Below are 15,833 nucleotides of genomic sequence, written 5' to 3'. Positions count from 1 at the left end.
ATGTTGGGTTGGAAGAAAACAAAGTGAAAGTTAGCCTTGTAGCTTCATTTCCTTTTCAAAATACCACTATTTAACGGATTTCGATAGTGCCCACTATACAGTAAACCTGTCTTGAGAGACCACTGCCTTGAGAGACCACCTGTCTTGACAGACCAGGTTCTCCATATACTGATTTATTGATTAGTGTTATGACATGTTATGAGAGACCACCTGTCATGAGAGACCATTATGTTTTGGCAGAAGAGGTGGTCTTTCAAGACAGGTTCCACTGTACCACAATTCAGTATATTTCACTGTTCTCAATATAGCATGGTTCTGTATTATTAATTTACACAAATCAATATAATGGTGCGTAATGTGGTCAGCTATTATGGACCCCAACTACCATGTTATAATGAGGGAGAGCTGTATCATGATAAATGCAGCCAAGTCAAAAGCCATGATCATAGGTAGTTGAGTCAAGTCAAAAGCCATTATCATAGGTAGTTGAGTCAAGTCAAAAGCCATAATCATATGTAGTTGAGTCAAGTCAAAAGCCATGATTATAGGTGGTTGTGTCAAGTCAAAAGCCATGCATAGGTAAAGATGCCAATGAATACTTGGGTACTCACCCATTGATAATAACCCAGATAATTAAGTGAACAATTGGGTACCTGTAAAAAAAAAATGGATTCCAAGTTCAGAATGAGACACAGAATAACGATTACAGTTCGAGGCTTGTGTCATGCGCATTTATTCATCATTGCAGGGGTTCGTATGATTGCTTACAATTTACTTGTCATACATGTACTATATAATAATACAAGGGAGGACACTTCTCTCCCTTCCCTTGTGACCTATTTAGGAATCAATGCTGATATTTAAAGCTGGATGGTCCTAGTTCCAAGAAAACAGACAGGATTCTTGGATGTGAAACCACCTGACATTTATTAATTCTATTTTGATACTACATATGTAGTGGACAAGTCTAAACTGAAAATAAATGGCACCAGACATAAAAAAAACTGGGCTGTATTGATTTGATTGTTGCATGTTATATGACTGAAAAATGTTAGAGGGGAGGGATTTTATTCAACTTAAAAACATGTTGCACTGGACCATTGTTAAGGGTTGAACCATGGCAGGTCAAGGATACTACAATAGTCATCATTTGTGGATGTTATGACTATTCACTAAAGTTACTGTGGACTAGTTAAAGTCTTGCATTGTGCATCAATAATTTATAAATTTCTTTTGTGTCTGTACTGTTGTTGTTGTTGTTGCTTAACGCCATTTTTCAGCACACGATAGGCTATACATGGCGGCCAGTATTAACGGTGGAGGAAGAACCTGGGAAATCCCCAGAAAGAACCACCGACCCTTGAGAAGCTACTGGCAAGCTTTCTCACATACCCACATTGGCCGAATCCGAGACTCGAACCCACACAGACAGAGGTGAGATGGCAGTGATCCGTAACGGAGAGCGCTTTAAACCACTCGGCCACTCGGGGCCCCTTTGTGTCTGTACTCTTGTATTAACTACTAATCCACATGGATTTAGCTGATTTGTGGCAAAAATTTTAACTGCAGCTCCAGATAAGTATAAAAAATAAATGTATGTTAAATAAAATAAATATGTACGTTTTTCATACATTATTCTGCAATTATGGCATGTAATATATAATGCTCTTCTTATGTCCAGACTTATGTGTAACTTTTATTAGTAAAAAATTACGCTTATACCTCTCTTGGGGGTTGGCATGTGTGAACCTACAACAAAGCAAGTCAGGTTCACATTTAATACAATTACCCTTTGATCGGGTACCTGCATAACCGATCATTAGGACTGATTGTACCTGGTAGAAATTTCCCAAAATTTTTACATCTCTAATCATAGGTAATGGAGTCAGTTTAAAAGCTATGATCATACATAGGTCAAAAGTTATGATAACAGGTAGTCAAGCCAAAAGTCATGATGGTAAGTAGTCTAGCCAAGTCAAAAGCCATTATCACAGATAGTCAAGCCAAGTCAAAAACCAATGACCATAGATGGTCAAGCCAATCCAAAAGCCATAATCATTAGTAGTCAAGTCAAAAGCCTTGATCACAAGTAGTCAAGGCAAGTCAAAAGTCCATGATCATAGATAGTCAAGCCAAGTTAAAAGCCATGATCATAGATGGTCAAGCCAATTCAAAAGCCTTCATCATAAGTAGTCAAGCCAAGTCAAAAGCCTTCATCATAAGTAGTCAAGCCAAGTCAAAAGCCTTCATCACAAGTAGTCAAGCCAAGTCAAAAGTCCATGATCATAGATAGTCAAGCGAAGTTAAAAGCCATGATCATAAACAGTAAAGCCATGTCAAAAGCCCATCATCATGGATAATACAGCCAATCCAAGCCAAGTCAAAAGCCTTGATCACAGGTAGTCAAGGCAAGTCAAAAGTCCATGATCACAGATAGTCAAGCAAAGTCAAAAGCCATAATCATATGTAGTAAAGCCAAGTCAAAAACCATGATCATAAATAGTCAAGCCAAGTCAAAAGCCCAGGATCATAAATCATCAAGCCAAGTCAAAGGCCCAGGATCATAAATAGTCAAGCCAAGTCAAAGGCCCAGGATCAAAAATAGTCAAGCCAAGTCAAAGGCCAATGATCATAAATAGTCAAGCCAAGTCAAAGGCCCAGGATCATAAATAGTCAAGCCAAGTCAAAAGCCTTGATCATAAGTAGTCAAGGCAAGTCAAAAGTCCATGATCATAAATAGTCAAGCAAATTTAAAAGCCATGATCATAAGCAGTCAAGCCATGTCAAAAGCCCATCATCATTGATAATACAGCCAATCCAAAAGCCACAATCATTAGTAGTCAAGCAAATTCAAAAGTCTTGATCATAAGTAGTCAAGCCAAGTCAAAAGCCTTGACCACAGGTAGTCAAGGCAAGTCAAAAGTCCATGATCACAGATAGTCAAGTGAAGTTAAAAGCCATGATCATATGTAGTAAAGCCAAGTAAAAAACCATCATCATAGGTAGTCAAGCAAAGTCAAAAGCCCAGGATCATAAATAGTCAAGCCCAGTCAAAGGCTCAGGATCATAAATAGTCAAGCCAAGTCAAAGGTCCATGATCAAATATAGTCAAGCCAAGTCAAAGACCCAGGATCATAAATAGTGAAGCCAAGTCAAAAGCCCATGATCAAAACTATTCAAGCCAAGTCAAAGGCCCAGGATCATAAATAGTCAAGCCAAGTCAAAGGCCAAGGATCATAAATAGTCTAGCCAAGTAAAAAGCCCAGAATCATAAATAGTCAAGTAAAAAGCCCAGGATCATAAATAGTCAAGCCAAGTCAAAGGTCCATGATCAAAAATAGTCAAGCCAAGTCAAAGACCCAGGATCATAAATAGTCTAGCTAAGTCAAAGGCCCAGGATCATAAATAGTCTAGCCAAGTCAAAGGCCCAGGATCATAAATAGTCAAGCCAAGTCAAAGGCCCAGGATCATAAACAGTCAAGCCAAGTCAAAGGCTCAGGATCAAAAATAGTCAAGCCAAGTCAAAGGGCCAGGATCATAAATAGTCTAGCCAAGTCAAAGGCCCAGGATTATAAATAGTCAAGCCAAGTAAAAAGCCCAGGATCATAAATAGTCAAGCCAAGTCAAAGGCCCAGGATCATAAATAGTCAAGCCAAGTCAAAGGCCCAGGATCATAAATAGTCAAGCCAAGTCAAAGGCCCAGGGTCATAAATAGTCAAGCCAAAACAAAAGTGAAGACTTACAGCATTATGCTACAAGAAATAGATATAGAACTGTCTGAAAATGAAAAACCAATTTGCGTTGGTACTGATAATATCTTGGGATGGAAAATGCAAGTGATATGTTCATTGATAAACTTAAACCCACCACTTTATCTCTTGAACAGAAGAAATTCTTATCTCCCTCAAGTAGAGAAGGATATTTTACAACGCATTCATCATGCCACATCTAGAATATTGCTGTTCTATTTGGGGTAACAGTGATACAGAAAGTCACAAAAGTCTACAGAAATTTCTAGGAAGAAAAGCAGTCCGAGTTACTCTTCATGCAGATTTTGATACAGCATCAATAGGTCTTTATGGGGCTTCCATTTCAAAAGATAGCTCAACTTGAAACAGGTTTACTGGTCCTGAAATTCTTATATGGGTTGAGTTTTTAGTATATTAAAAGTAATTTTCAACTTGTGGAAAATGTACATAGCTATGATTGTGGATTTAATGCCATTTTTCAGCATATGATAGGCTATATATTGCAGCCAGTAAATCTGGTAGAGGAAGAACTTGCAAACACCCCAGGAAGAACCAACACCCATATAAAGCTACTGGCATTGCTTTCTCACACACCCATTTAGGTGAAACACAGAGGGGTGTGTGTTAATGATCAGTGCCTTAGACCACTCAGCTACCTGGGGTACCTACCTGGTATATACGTATGATTTTGTTGTTGTTGTAGGGTTTAACACCATTTTTCAGCACATGATAGGCTATACATGGCGGCCAGTATTAATGGTGGAGGAAGAACCTGGGAAATGCCTGGAAAGAACCACCAACCCTCAAGAAGCTACTGGCAAGCTTTCTCACATACCCACAATATGAGTATGAACTAATATCCATCTTAAACAACATTTTATATTATCCTAAGAGTTTTACAAAAAGAATTTTGCATTTTCTGGTGCCAAACTATTTCATTTTGTTCTACCCTATATAAGGTAAGTATACTCATTCAAAAGTTGTAGGAATCATCTACATTTGTATGATTTTGTAATTCAGTGTACAGTAAAAACTGTTATGAACGGCCTCTGCTATGAGGGACCACCTGTCATTTCCGACCACAACTGTAATGCACAGATCGATTTTATTATATAAATGCTCTGTTATAAGCAACCACTGGTTGAACGTGACCAGCAACCGTGATGTCTTGGCAAAATATCTATTTCAACATTGCTATTATAAATGACCGAATTGCAAAAAAAACTACAGATTGACACCACTGACCTCGATTTACTCTTTGTAAACATGAGAGCTCAGGATATATGTAGCATGCAAACAAAGTGCACATTATATAACACTACTGTTGTAGTGCCGAAGTTATGTGAATAGCCAGTAAGATTAACCATTTTTTCATCAAAGGGATGGACATACACAGTCAAATTAGAGGTTTGTACTTTTTCTTTATCTTTGTGAAAACCCACACAACGCCATTAGTCCTAATGTCCCAGTGAGAAATCTATTGAAAGAGCTTTAGTGTAGGATTGAGTACATCGTTTGTCTTTCCAGTTAATCCATAATGCCCGGAGGTGGGGGGAAAGAGATGAGCTCTTTGTCTTTAATAATAGAAAGCGAGAATCATTTCCAGAATTTTTTCTTCGTTTGTTACAGTGTTTCACCAAGCCACCATTTGTTTACCCAGGTACAGATGATCACAGCCTTTGTTTATCAAGCTATAATGCTGATGATTTAAACTTTGTCTCAAAATAAATGTATTGTTTCTTGCCAAGTTAATTATGTCTTTTGATTTCATTTATTGGTACGTGATATATATTAATTCCACATTTCCCCAAAACCTAATCAAAACTGAAATACATCTGGTGGTTATTATGTCAACACTAATAACAATGGCAGAACCTCCGATAAAAAAAAGTGAAAAATTCTAAGACTGGAAGAAAGAACATATTCATGTGATGTTCAAATATAAATTTGATTCACGTTGTTTGAAAATGTACATCTTTATTATATAAAGTTATTTTGAGAGCAATGCGTGCAATATTTAACAAGATTTATGAACGAAGGATATGATACTTGTACACTGAGTATTTTTCCTTCTTCAACAATGCTAACTAATGACCCTGGAAACCAATCCATTTTCACACACCTCTCATGAGAGACCACCTGTCTTGAGACCATTTTTGGTTGGTATAAGGGGCGGTCTCTCATAACAGGTTTTATTGTAATACAGTGATTTATTGTAGAAGCCTTATGGAAGATTGATTAGTTGAAAAAATGAACTTCTTTAAATAAAGTCATTTTTATTATTATTGTTATTGTTGTTGTTGTTGTGCAACTCTTGATTTTTCCTGCATTGTAAAAAATACCAAATTCTATTTCAAACAGCTGCACATCAGGCCACCAGTACAACAAGTTTCTAAATTGGAGATGGAAAAAGGCAAAGCACATAGAAGGTGTGAAAAATACATGACAAAAGCAAATGCGATCGTATTTGCACTTGTTAACACAAGTTTCAAGCTACTATTCCCAAGTTTTTGACCTGTAATCCTAGGGTCATGGGTCTGATACCTGCCCCAGTGTGTCATTGGGAAAGACACTTAGCTCTCATTTCCTCACATCATATAGTCAATAATGTGCTAAAAGTGCCATTTAAAGACAATACCCCCCTCCAAATATTGCAGATACCTTGCTAGAAAGAAAAAAATCAAGGTTTCAAGATTAAAAATAGCATAAAGTAAATAATAATAATAATAATAATAATAATACTCATAACTCAGTCATTATAAATAATTATAGTATCAGTAATTAGTACCAGAAGAAGACTCATAAGCATAACACATATTTTTCATGTAATTATATGAAAAGATTTTATTGCAAGCACTTTTGGATGCCTCTACCCGATTCGCATGGAAGGCCTTTTGATGCCTCTATACCATTCTCATGGAAGCGCCTTTCGACAACTGCCATTTTGAGCGGGTTTTCATAGCACCACCTACGGGGAAACATTGGTGTGAATGACCATTACATCTGATCACGTGGCTGTTGTTTATGCTCTGGTCAGAATCTGCTATTTAAAGTAACTGGGTTGTATTCTCCACTCTCCAAAATGGAGGCTTCAGATTTTGTTCAGTACTTACTGAGTTTTCATGATTAGAATCACAACTACGAAAGCTTCAATAACTTAAGTTACGGCTCTGATATTGATGTAGCAGCAATTAGTTTCTATAAATTATCAAATTTAACATAATTCAGTAATGTAGGTGCAGACAAAGAAAATGTAAAAATGTAAATTTCGAGTATGAGAAAAAGTAACTGGTTGGTCACGCAGTTTTACTGACTTGACGGTGAAGAAGTTCTCTCAAGATTTTAAAGCACATAAAAAATTTTTCCATGAAACATAATTATACAGCTATAACGATCGGATTATGCTCTTAAATCTTTCCATATAAAATATATGCGTACCAAAAATGTAAAATGGTTAAAATTACTGTTACGTGTAACATACACTACCACTGCCTAACAGTTGACAGACAGGCCTATGTGTACGAGTCGAATAGGTAACAGGTATTCTATTTATAGCACACTGCAATGGGTAACTGTGCTACAAGTATACTGAAGCTCTAAAAAGCCACACACTCTATGAGGTAAAGGGTTACATGAAATCATTTTATTGCAACATTGTAGTAAGTTTGATTTTGTTTAAATTTTGTTCTGCTCCTTTTGGAAATATTGTTGGCAGCATATTTCACATAACTTAGAACCACTATTTTGAAATGTTTATAAATTGCTTTATAATGACAGTTTTTATTTATTGAATTTAAAGCATATGCTGTGTTTCAGAAAGGAATGTTTAGTTCTTTTCTACCAGTACATTTAAAATCTGGCAGACACAAGACAACTTGCTGTTAAGGAACTATAATACAGGATTCTTTGGCCCAAAGAATGAGATCAGGACCTCCTGTTATTCTAACAGTTGGCAGTACAACTCGTAATAAACAGGATAAATAATTTCCACTCAGGCTGAAGTTCTGCTGTGCTGTGATATACCATCAAATACATAGTAAGAAAAGAAAGATTCCTGACATTCCATGGGAAATTTTGGATACAGTTATGTTGACAGTTAATGCCTAGATTATTTTGAGTGTTTACGGGCTTTAAATGTTTACATACTTATCCTGTAAATAATTAAGGCCCAACATTACATACTTATTCTATAAATAATTAAGGCTCAACATTACATACTTATTCTATAAATAATTAAGGCCCAACATTACATACTTATTCTATAAATAATTAAGGCCCAACATTACATACTTCAAACTTTAACAATTATATAAATGATATTTGGTTGTATCAAGTGAACAATGGATATACTGCATCAGGTGTGCATATATGCTTAAACATGACACATGAGATGAAACAAATGTTATTCACTTGGAACAAGCTTATTTTCTTGCTATTTTATACTTAAATGAACTGATTAGATGAGATTTATCATGGAGTGGAATAGTGGATTTTTGATGGTATCTACTTGATAATGTCAGATGTTTACTGTTTTTTTTTCTGTAGTGTTTGGTTCATATTCACACAGAAAATAAGAGAGCAACATAATTCTCTTTCCTAATTCAAGGTACAAAAGCACGTAAAAAAAACATTCAGTACACTGTGGGACTTGAACCTGGTGTTTGTACATGACTGTTCACCTTGCTTATTAGACCAAAGAATTTACAATACAGTAGATAAAATTCTTTGGTCATAAAGTTTATCAATGTCTACTGACAGAGTGAAAAGAAGAAAAAAACGAGCTAATACTTCACTCACTGAATTGTCAAATTTATTTCTCATGGAAAATCCACTAATACACTGACTAGCAATATTGTTTGTTCTAATGATTATTCATAACAATGTTGATAGACCCAGATATGCCAGCTTATTATTCTCTGGCAGATCTGGGTCTCTGCAGTTTACAATTGTACCTGACTTATAAACGACTGCATATGGTAAATGTGGTATGTCTGAAATACTCTAATTAACTGCTTGTAATATTGAGTATTTCAGTGGGGAGAAATAAGTATCAAATGTCTATCAAACTGTCCAAAAAAAACCTTTGTAAAATTACTGTATGTCATAATTTCTACATCAGTTAATAGATCTAATCAAAACTTTGTATTAAAATTAATAAAATTTCATATAACTAAAACTCTATTAAAAATATTGCATTACATATAATCTGTACATCTGCAATAACCAATTAAAACATTGTATGATAAATTATTGCATTTCATATAATTTCAAGATCCAATTAAAACTTTGTATTAAAACTACTGCGTGTCATATAATTTCTACATCAGTCATCTAATTACAATTCCAGTGCAATATTACTGCATGACTAAAGTATATATCTTGATATATGATCTGCCATTCAAACGTTTGATGATGCATTCTGCAGAACCCTATCTCCACATCTGAATGTTTTTGTGCAGGTTTTAACTGCTGCATTCAGATCTTACATTGATCATTACATAATAGAAATAGTAAGAGGCATCTGACACCAAGATTACTATTTTTCAAAGTCAAAATGCAGCAGGTTTAAGTGAAAATATCCACAATTGATGTATACGCATTTTATTGCTTATTCATAGCAATAAAGATATATTTCTATCATAAAACATTTACAATTATAATTGAAGAAAATGTGTGCATGTAAGTTAGCATATGGGGTGCATGTAATTTAGCATATAGATTGCATGTAAGTTATCATATGGATTGCATGTAAGTTATCATATGGATTGCATGTAATTTAGCATACAGATTGCATGTAAGTTAACAAGTGGATTGCATGAAAGTTACCATATGGATTGCATGAAAGTTACCATATGGATTGCATGTAATTTAGCATATGGATTGCATGTAAGTTAACATGTGGATTGCATGAAAGTTACCATATGGATTGCATGAAAGTTACCATATGGATTGCATGTAATTTAGCATATGGATTGCATGTAAGTTAACATGTGGATTGCATGAAAGTTACCATTTGGATTGCATGTAATTTAGCGAACGTATTGCATGTAAGTTAACATGTGGATTGCATGAAAGTTACCATATGGATTGCATGAAAGTTACCATATGGATTGCATGAAAGTTACCATTTGGATTGCATGTAATTTAGCATACGGATTGCATGTAATTTAGCATATGGATTGCATGTAATTTAGCATATGGATTGCATGTAATTTAGCATATGGATTGCATGTAATTTAGCATATGGATTGCATGTAATTTAGCATACGGATTGCATGTAATTTAGCATATGGATTGCATGTAATTTAGCATATGGATTGCATGTAAGTTATATGGATTGCATGTAATTTAGCATATGGATTGCATGTAATTTAGCATATGGATTGCATGTAATTTAGCATGTAATTTAGCATATGGATTGCATGTAATTTAGCATATGGATTGCATGTAATTTAGCATATGGATTGCATGTAATTTAGCATATGGATTGCATGTAATTTAGCATACGTATTGCATGTAAGTTAACATATGGATTGCATGTAATTTAGCATACGTATTGCATGTAAGTTAACATATGGATTGCATGTGATTTAGCATATGGATTGCATGTAATTTAGCATATGGATTGCATGTAAGTTAACATATGGATTGCATGTAATTTAGCATATGGATTGCATGTAAGTTATATGGATTGCATGTAATTTAGCATATGGATTGCATGTAAGTTAACATATGGATTGCATGTAATTTAGCATATGGATTGCATGTAAGTTATCATATGGATTGCATGTAATTTAGCATATGGATTGCATGTAATTTAGCATATGGATTGCATGTAATTTAGCATATGGATTGCAAGTAAGTTATATGGATTGCATGTAATTTAGCATATGGATTGCATGTAATTTAGCATATGGATTGCATGTAATTTAGCATATGGATTGCATGTAATTTAGCATATGGATTGCATGTAATTTAGCATATGGATTGCTAAATCAATATGGCAATACTTATTTATCCTGTTGACAAGTTAACTTTACATGTCCATACATTTCAGCCCCACTACAATAAATGCATAATTAGGTTTGATAACGCTTATCCTCTATTTTAATTAGCAACTTTGATCAGGCTTAAGGTAAATATGGGATATATAATACCAATGAACGAAATGAAAAGACCAAATTAATCCTTCCATAACAAAATGAATTTATTTAAGGCAAAACCAGAATGCCTAATTCAACAATGACACAAAAAGATTAACTCCACAATCAATGTGTGTAACAGGCATGCATCACACTGAGCAGATGATGGCCTGATTTGGTTTTAATAACAGTAACATATAAAGAAATCAACAAACAAAACAAACCTTTTACAAAGGCAATCAAATCTGGAAATAATAATCACTTATAAAGACCTCATTCACCCCAGGCATTATAGATCGACTTCTAAGATAAACAACAAACTTTGCCGCTACAGTGAAGCCCTTCAAAAGTACCTATAATTATAATATAGGATATGTTTCATGAAGGCAAACATAATTCATAGGTGAGGACTATAAAATGCTTGCATGCTTAAAACAAAACAAGAATAAAAACTTAATGATTTTTCTCAACATGAATTCATTCAAGGATGTTTCCAAACGGAAAAATAACTTACATGACACAAATCCAACTCTGGTCATAATCAAATCCTCCCCCTTCAGATATGCTAGTGCACTGTAGTGTTCTACTCAGCTGATGAACTGAAAAAAAAATCACAAAAATAAAAGTCACAAAAGGATTGCATGAATTCAATTGGCCTGGCATTGTAAAGTTTACCCCAAAAATTAAACTTATGTATTAATGTCAACAATATCTGTTGCTTTTTCTCAAGCTTGATGATCCATCACTTTTCTGTTGTGTGAGAGAATTGTGTTTGCTGGTAGTGTGATATCAATGTAATCACAGAACACATTCTACCACATACAACATGGTGTGTACTACTTAATCACAGAAAATAAATTTAAACAGATAAAGTGGAGTTAAGAGAAGCATCTTCCGAAGACCATTCTGTTTTCACTTTGCATCAGTATGGCATGAATATGGATAATTGTGTGTGTATGTGTGTGTGTGTGTATATATATGTGTATGTGTGTATGCATATGTGTGTATGCGTGTGTGTATGTTGTGTGCATGTGAACATGTTCCTCTCTTTTTAGCTAGAGTGTATAAAAGGGACACAATTATGATTAGATCTTATTTGTAAGAAAGCAAGTCATCTGAAAAAATTAGTAATATTATTTTTATTATTATGTTTCAAACTTGGGACTTGAACCTAGAAACCCTGTTGCTCACATAAGGTACTGTGTCATCTACATCATTTGGACCTAGTAGCAAGTGAGAGTTATTCTCTTCAGCTCTTGCAATACAGGTGCTTATATCTTCTTTATAAAACTCTGCAAAACTTTAAAAGATATTTCAAATTAAATCTGAAAATAAAAAAGTGTGGCTCCATGATAGCACATGATGTGACTGGCAAGTGATCAGCTTTGCCAAATTAGGACTTTAAGCTAAGCCCTCATGCCCTTTTTTGGGACTTCAAGCTGAGCCCTCGTGCCCTGTTGGGACTTCAAGCTAAGCCCTCATGCCCTTTTTGGGACTTCAAGCTATGCCCTCATGCCATTTTTGGGACTTCAAGCTAAGCCCTTATGCCTTTTTTGGGACTTTAAGCTAAGCCCTCATGCCCTTTTGGGACTTCAAGCTAAGCCCTCATGCCCTTTTGGGACTTTGAGCTAAGCCCTCATGCCATTTTTGGGACTTTAAGCTAAGCCCTCAGGCCCTTTTGGGACTTCAAGCTAAGCCCTCATGCCCTTTTGGGGACTTTAAGCTAAGCCCTCATGCCCTTTTTGGGACTTTAAGCTAAGTCTTCATGACCTTTTTGGGGGCCAAAATATCTTGGACACATCAAATCACAATTTATGGTTACTGTAGTATGTTGTGGGGAATATCTTACTATAGTCATGTGTAAAAAGAGCAGAGCGGGCCTGGTCAAAGCTGATTTTGTCCTCAGTAGTGTCGAGAATTTTGTGTAGAACCTCATTGATAATGGAGTCCAGACTGATATTGTTCAGATCGAGTAAGAGGACAGTGTTATTCAGGAACCTCTTTACGTCCAGGGTGGCCCGTATTTCAAGCGAGAAATCCTTCAGTGGCACTTTCTGGAACAGAAGTTAAAAGTTGATCCTTACTGTTATACATTTCATATCTACATAAAAGTTGATCCTTACTATTATATATTTCATATCTACATAAAAGTTGATCCTTACTATTATATATTTCATATCTAAATAAAAGTTGATCCTTACTGTTATATATTTCATATCTACATAAAAGTTGATCCTTACTGTTATACATTTCATATCTAAATAAAAGTTGATCCTTACTGTTATACATTTCATATCTACATAAAAGTTGATCCTTACTATTATATATTTCATATCTACATAAAAGTTGATCCTTACTGTTATACATTTCATATCTAAATAAAAGTTGATCCTTACTGTTATACATTTCATATCTACATAAAAGTTGATCCTTACTATTATATATTTCATATCTAAATAAAAGTTGATCCTTACTGTTATACATTTCATATCTACATAAAAGTTGATCCTTACTATTATATATTTCATATCTACATAAAAGTTGATCCTTACTGTTATACATTTCATATCTACATAAAAGTTGATCCTTACTGTTATACATTTCATATCTAAATAAAAGTTGATCCTTACTGTTATACATTTCATATCTACATAAAAGTTGATCCTTACTATTATATATTTCATATCTAAATAAAAGTTGATCCTTACTGTTATACATTTCATATCTACATAAAAGTTGATCCTTACTATTATATATTTCATATCTACATAAAAGTTAATCCTTACTGTTATACATTTCATATCTACATAAAAGTTGATCCTTACTGTTATACATTTCATATCTAAATAAAAGTTGATCCTTACTGTTATCCATTTCATATCTACATAAAAGTTGATCCTTACTATTATATATTTCATATCTAAATAAAAGTTGATCCTTACTGTTATACATTTCATATCTACATAAAAGTTGATCCTTACTATTATATATTTCATATCTAAATAAAAGTTGATCCTTACTGTTATACATTTCATATCTACATAAAAGTTGATCCTTACTGTTATACATTTCATATCTACATAAAAGTTGATCCTTACTGATATACATTTCATATCTACATAAAAGTTGATCCTTACTGTTATACATTTCATATCTACATAAAAGTTGATCCTTACTGTTATACATTTAATATCTACATAAAAGTTGATCCTTACTGTTATACATTTCATATCTACATAAAAGTTGATCCTTACTATTATACATTTCATATCTACATAAAAGTTAATCCTTACTATTATACATTTCATATCTAAATAAAAGTTGATCCTTACTGTTATATATTTCATAACTACATAAAAGTTGATCCTTACTGTTATACATTTCATATCTACATAAAAGTTGATCCTTACTATTATACATTTCATATCTACATAAAAGTTAATCCTTACTATTATACATTTCATATCTAAATAAAAGTTGATCCTTACTGTTATATATTTCATAACTACATAAAAGTTGATCCTTACTGTTATACATTTCATATCTACATAAAAGTTGATCCTTACTATTATACATTTCATACCTACAATGCAAAAGATTAAATTGTAATCAAAGTATATTGTCATTTTTTTTTACAGTTCTCACACTTATCTGTCTTACCTATACTTTCACCTAAACCACTTTTCTATTGGTGGGAATTATCAATTTCATCAAGATTAAAATGCACGTACATTTAACTTGAAATTAGGTCAGAAACAAATATCCATCATGCATAATGTATGGGTTAATGTAACCTGCTTTTTACTTCCAAGACCTACATCTTTAATGAGCTTCAATTTTTTTTCTTCTTAAGTGAACTGCATGCTTAAATATGACCTATGATGAATTCGATCAATGAACTTGCTAAATTTGTAACAGTTCTCACAATTAGTGTGTTACCAATATTTTCAGATGTACCAAATTCTATCTGTGTTACCAATATTTTTAGATGTACCACATTCTATCTGTGCTACCAATATTTTTAGATGTACCACATTCTATCTGTGCTACCAATATTTTTAGATGTACCACATTCTATCTGTGCTACCAATATTTTTAGATGTACCACATTCTATCTGTGCTACCAATATTTTTAGATGTACCACATTCTATCTGTGCTACCAATATTTTTAGATGTACCACATTCTATCTGTGCTACCAATATTTTTAGATGTACCACATTCTATCTGTGCTACCAATATTTTTTGATGTACCACATTCTATCTGTATGAATTCGATCAATGAACTTGCTAAATTTGTAACAGTTCTCACAATTACTGTGTTACCAATATTTTTAGATGTACCACATTCTATCTGTGTTACCAATATTTTTAGATGTGCCACATTCTATCTGTATGAATTAAGAATTACATCAGGATTAATGTGTATTTAAGTCAAATTCAGAATACAAGTCAGAAAAAATGCCCTTTATAAAACAGGTCTTGGTCACTGTAACATTGGCATAACCTACATCTTTTACTGAGCTGCAATTTTTGTTTGAAGTACATAACTTGTTGTGAAACATACTGTTAGGTCAAGCAGAACCCTTAATATCTCAGCTTCAAACTACACTATATTAGATCTAACAGAATCCTTAATATCTCAGCTTCAAACTACACTATACTAGATTTAACAGAACCTTTAATGTCTCAGCTTCAAACTACAATATACTAGATTTAACAGAATCCTTAATATCTCAGCTTAAAACTACACTATATTAGATCTAACTGAATCCTTAATATCTCAGCTTCAAACTACACTACACTAGATTTAACAAAATCCTTAATATCTCAGCTTAAATCTACACTATTAGATCTAACAGAATCCTTAATATCTCAGCTTAAAACTACACTATATTAGATCTAACAGAATCCTTAATATCTCAGTTTCAAACTACACTATA

The 15,833-nt window shown here is 33.7% G+C and overlaps 1 protein-coding gene across 1 annotated transcript in view; it reads right to left on the bottom strand.

The window, feature by feature from the left end:
• Positions 1-15,833, bottom strand: part of LOC149774364 (solute carrier family 4 member 11-like) — a 111,288-nt gene that overhangs the window by 74,062 nt on the left and 21,393 nt on the right. The window contains exons 4-5 of the mRNA XM_089945373.1: positions 12,741-12,945; positions 11,406-11,490 (exon numbers count right to left, since the gene is read on the bottom strand). Of these exons, the coding sequence (XP_089801499.1) occupies positions 11,406-11,490; positions 12,741-12,945 (290 nt within the window). The remainder of the gene's footprint in view (positions 1-11,405; positions 11,491-12,740; positions 12,946-15,833) is intronic.

Source organism: Sinohyriopsis cumingii, unplaced genomic scaffold (genome assembly GCF_028554795.1).
Source record: "Sinohyriopsis cumingii isolate HCF-2022 unplaced genomic scaffold, ASM2855479v2 utg000309l, whole genome shotgun sequence".
Classification (NCBI taxonomy): Eukaryota; Metazoa; Mollusca; class Bivalvia; order Unionida; family Unionidae; genus Sinohyriopsis; species Sinohyriopsis cumingii.
This window is presented reverse-complemented; position numbering and strand designations above follow the sequence as displayed.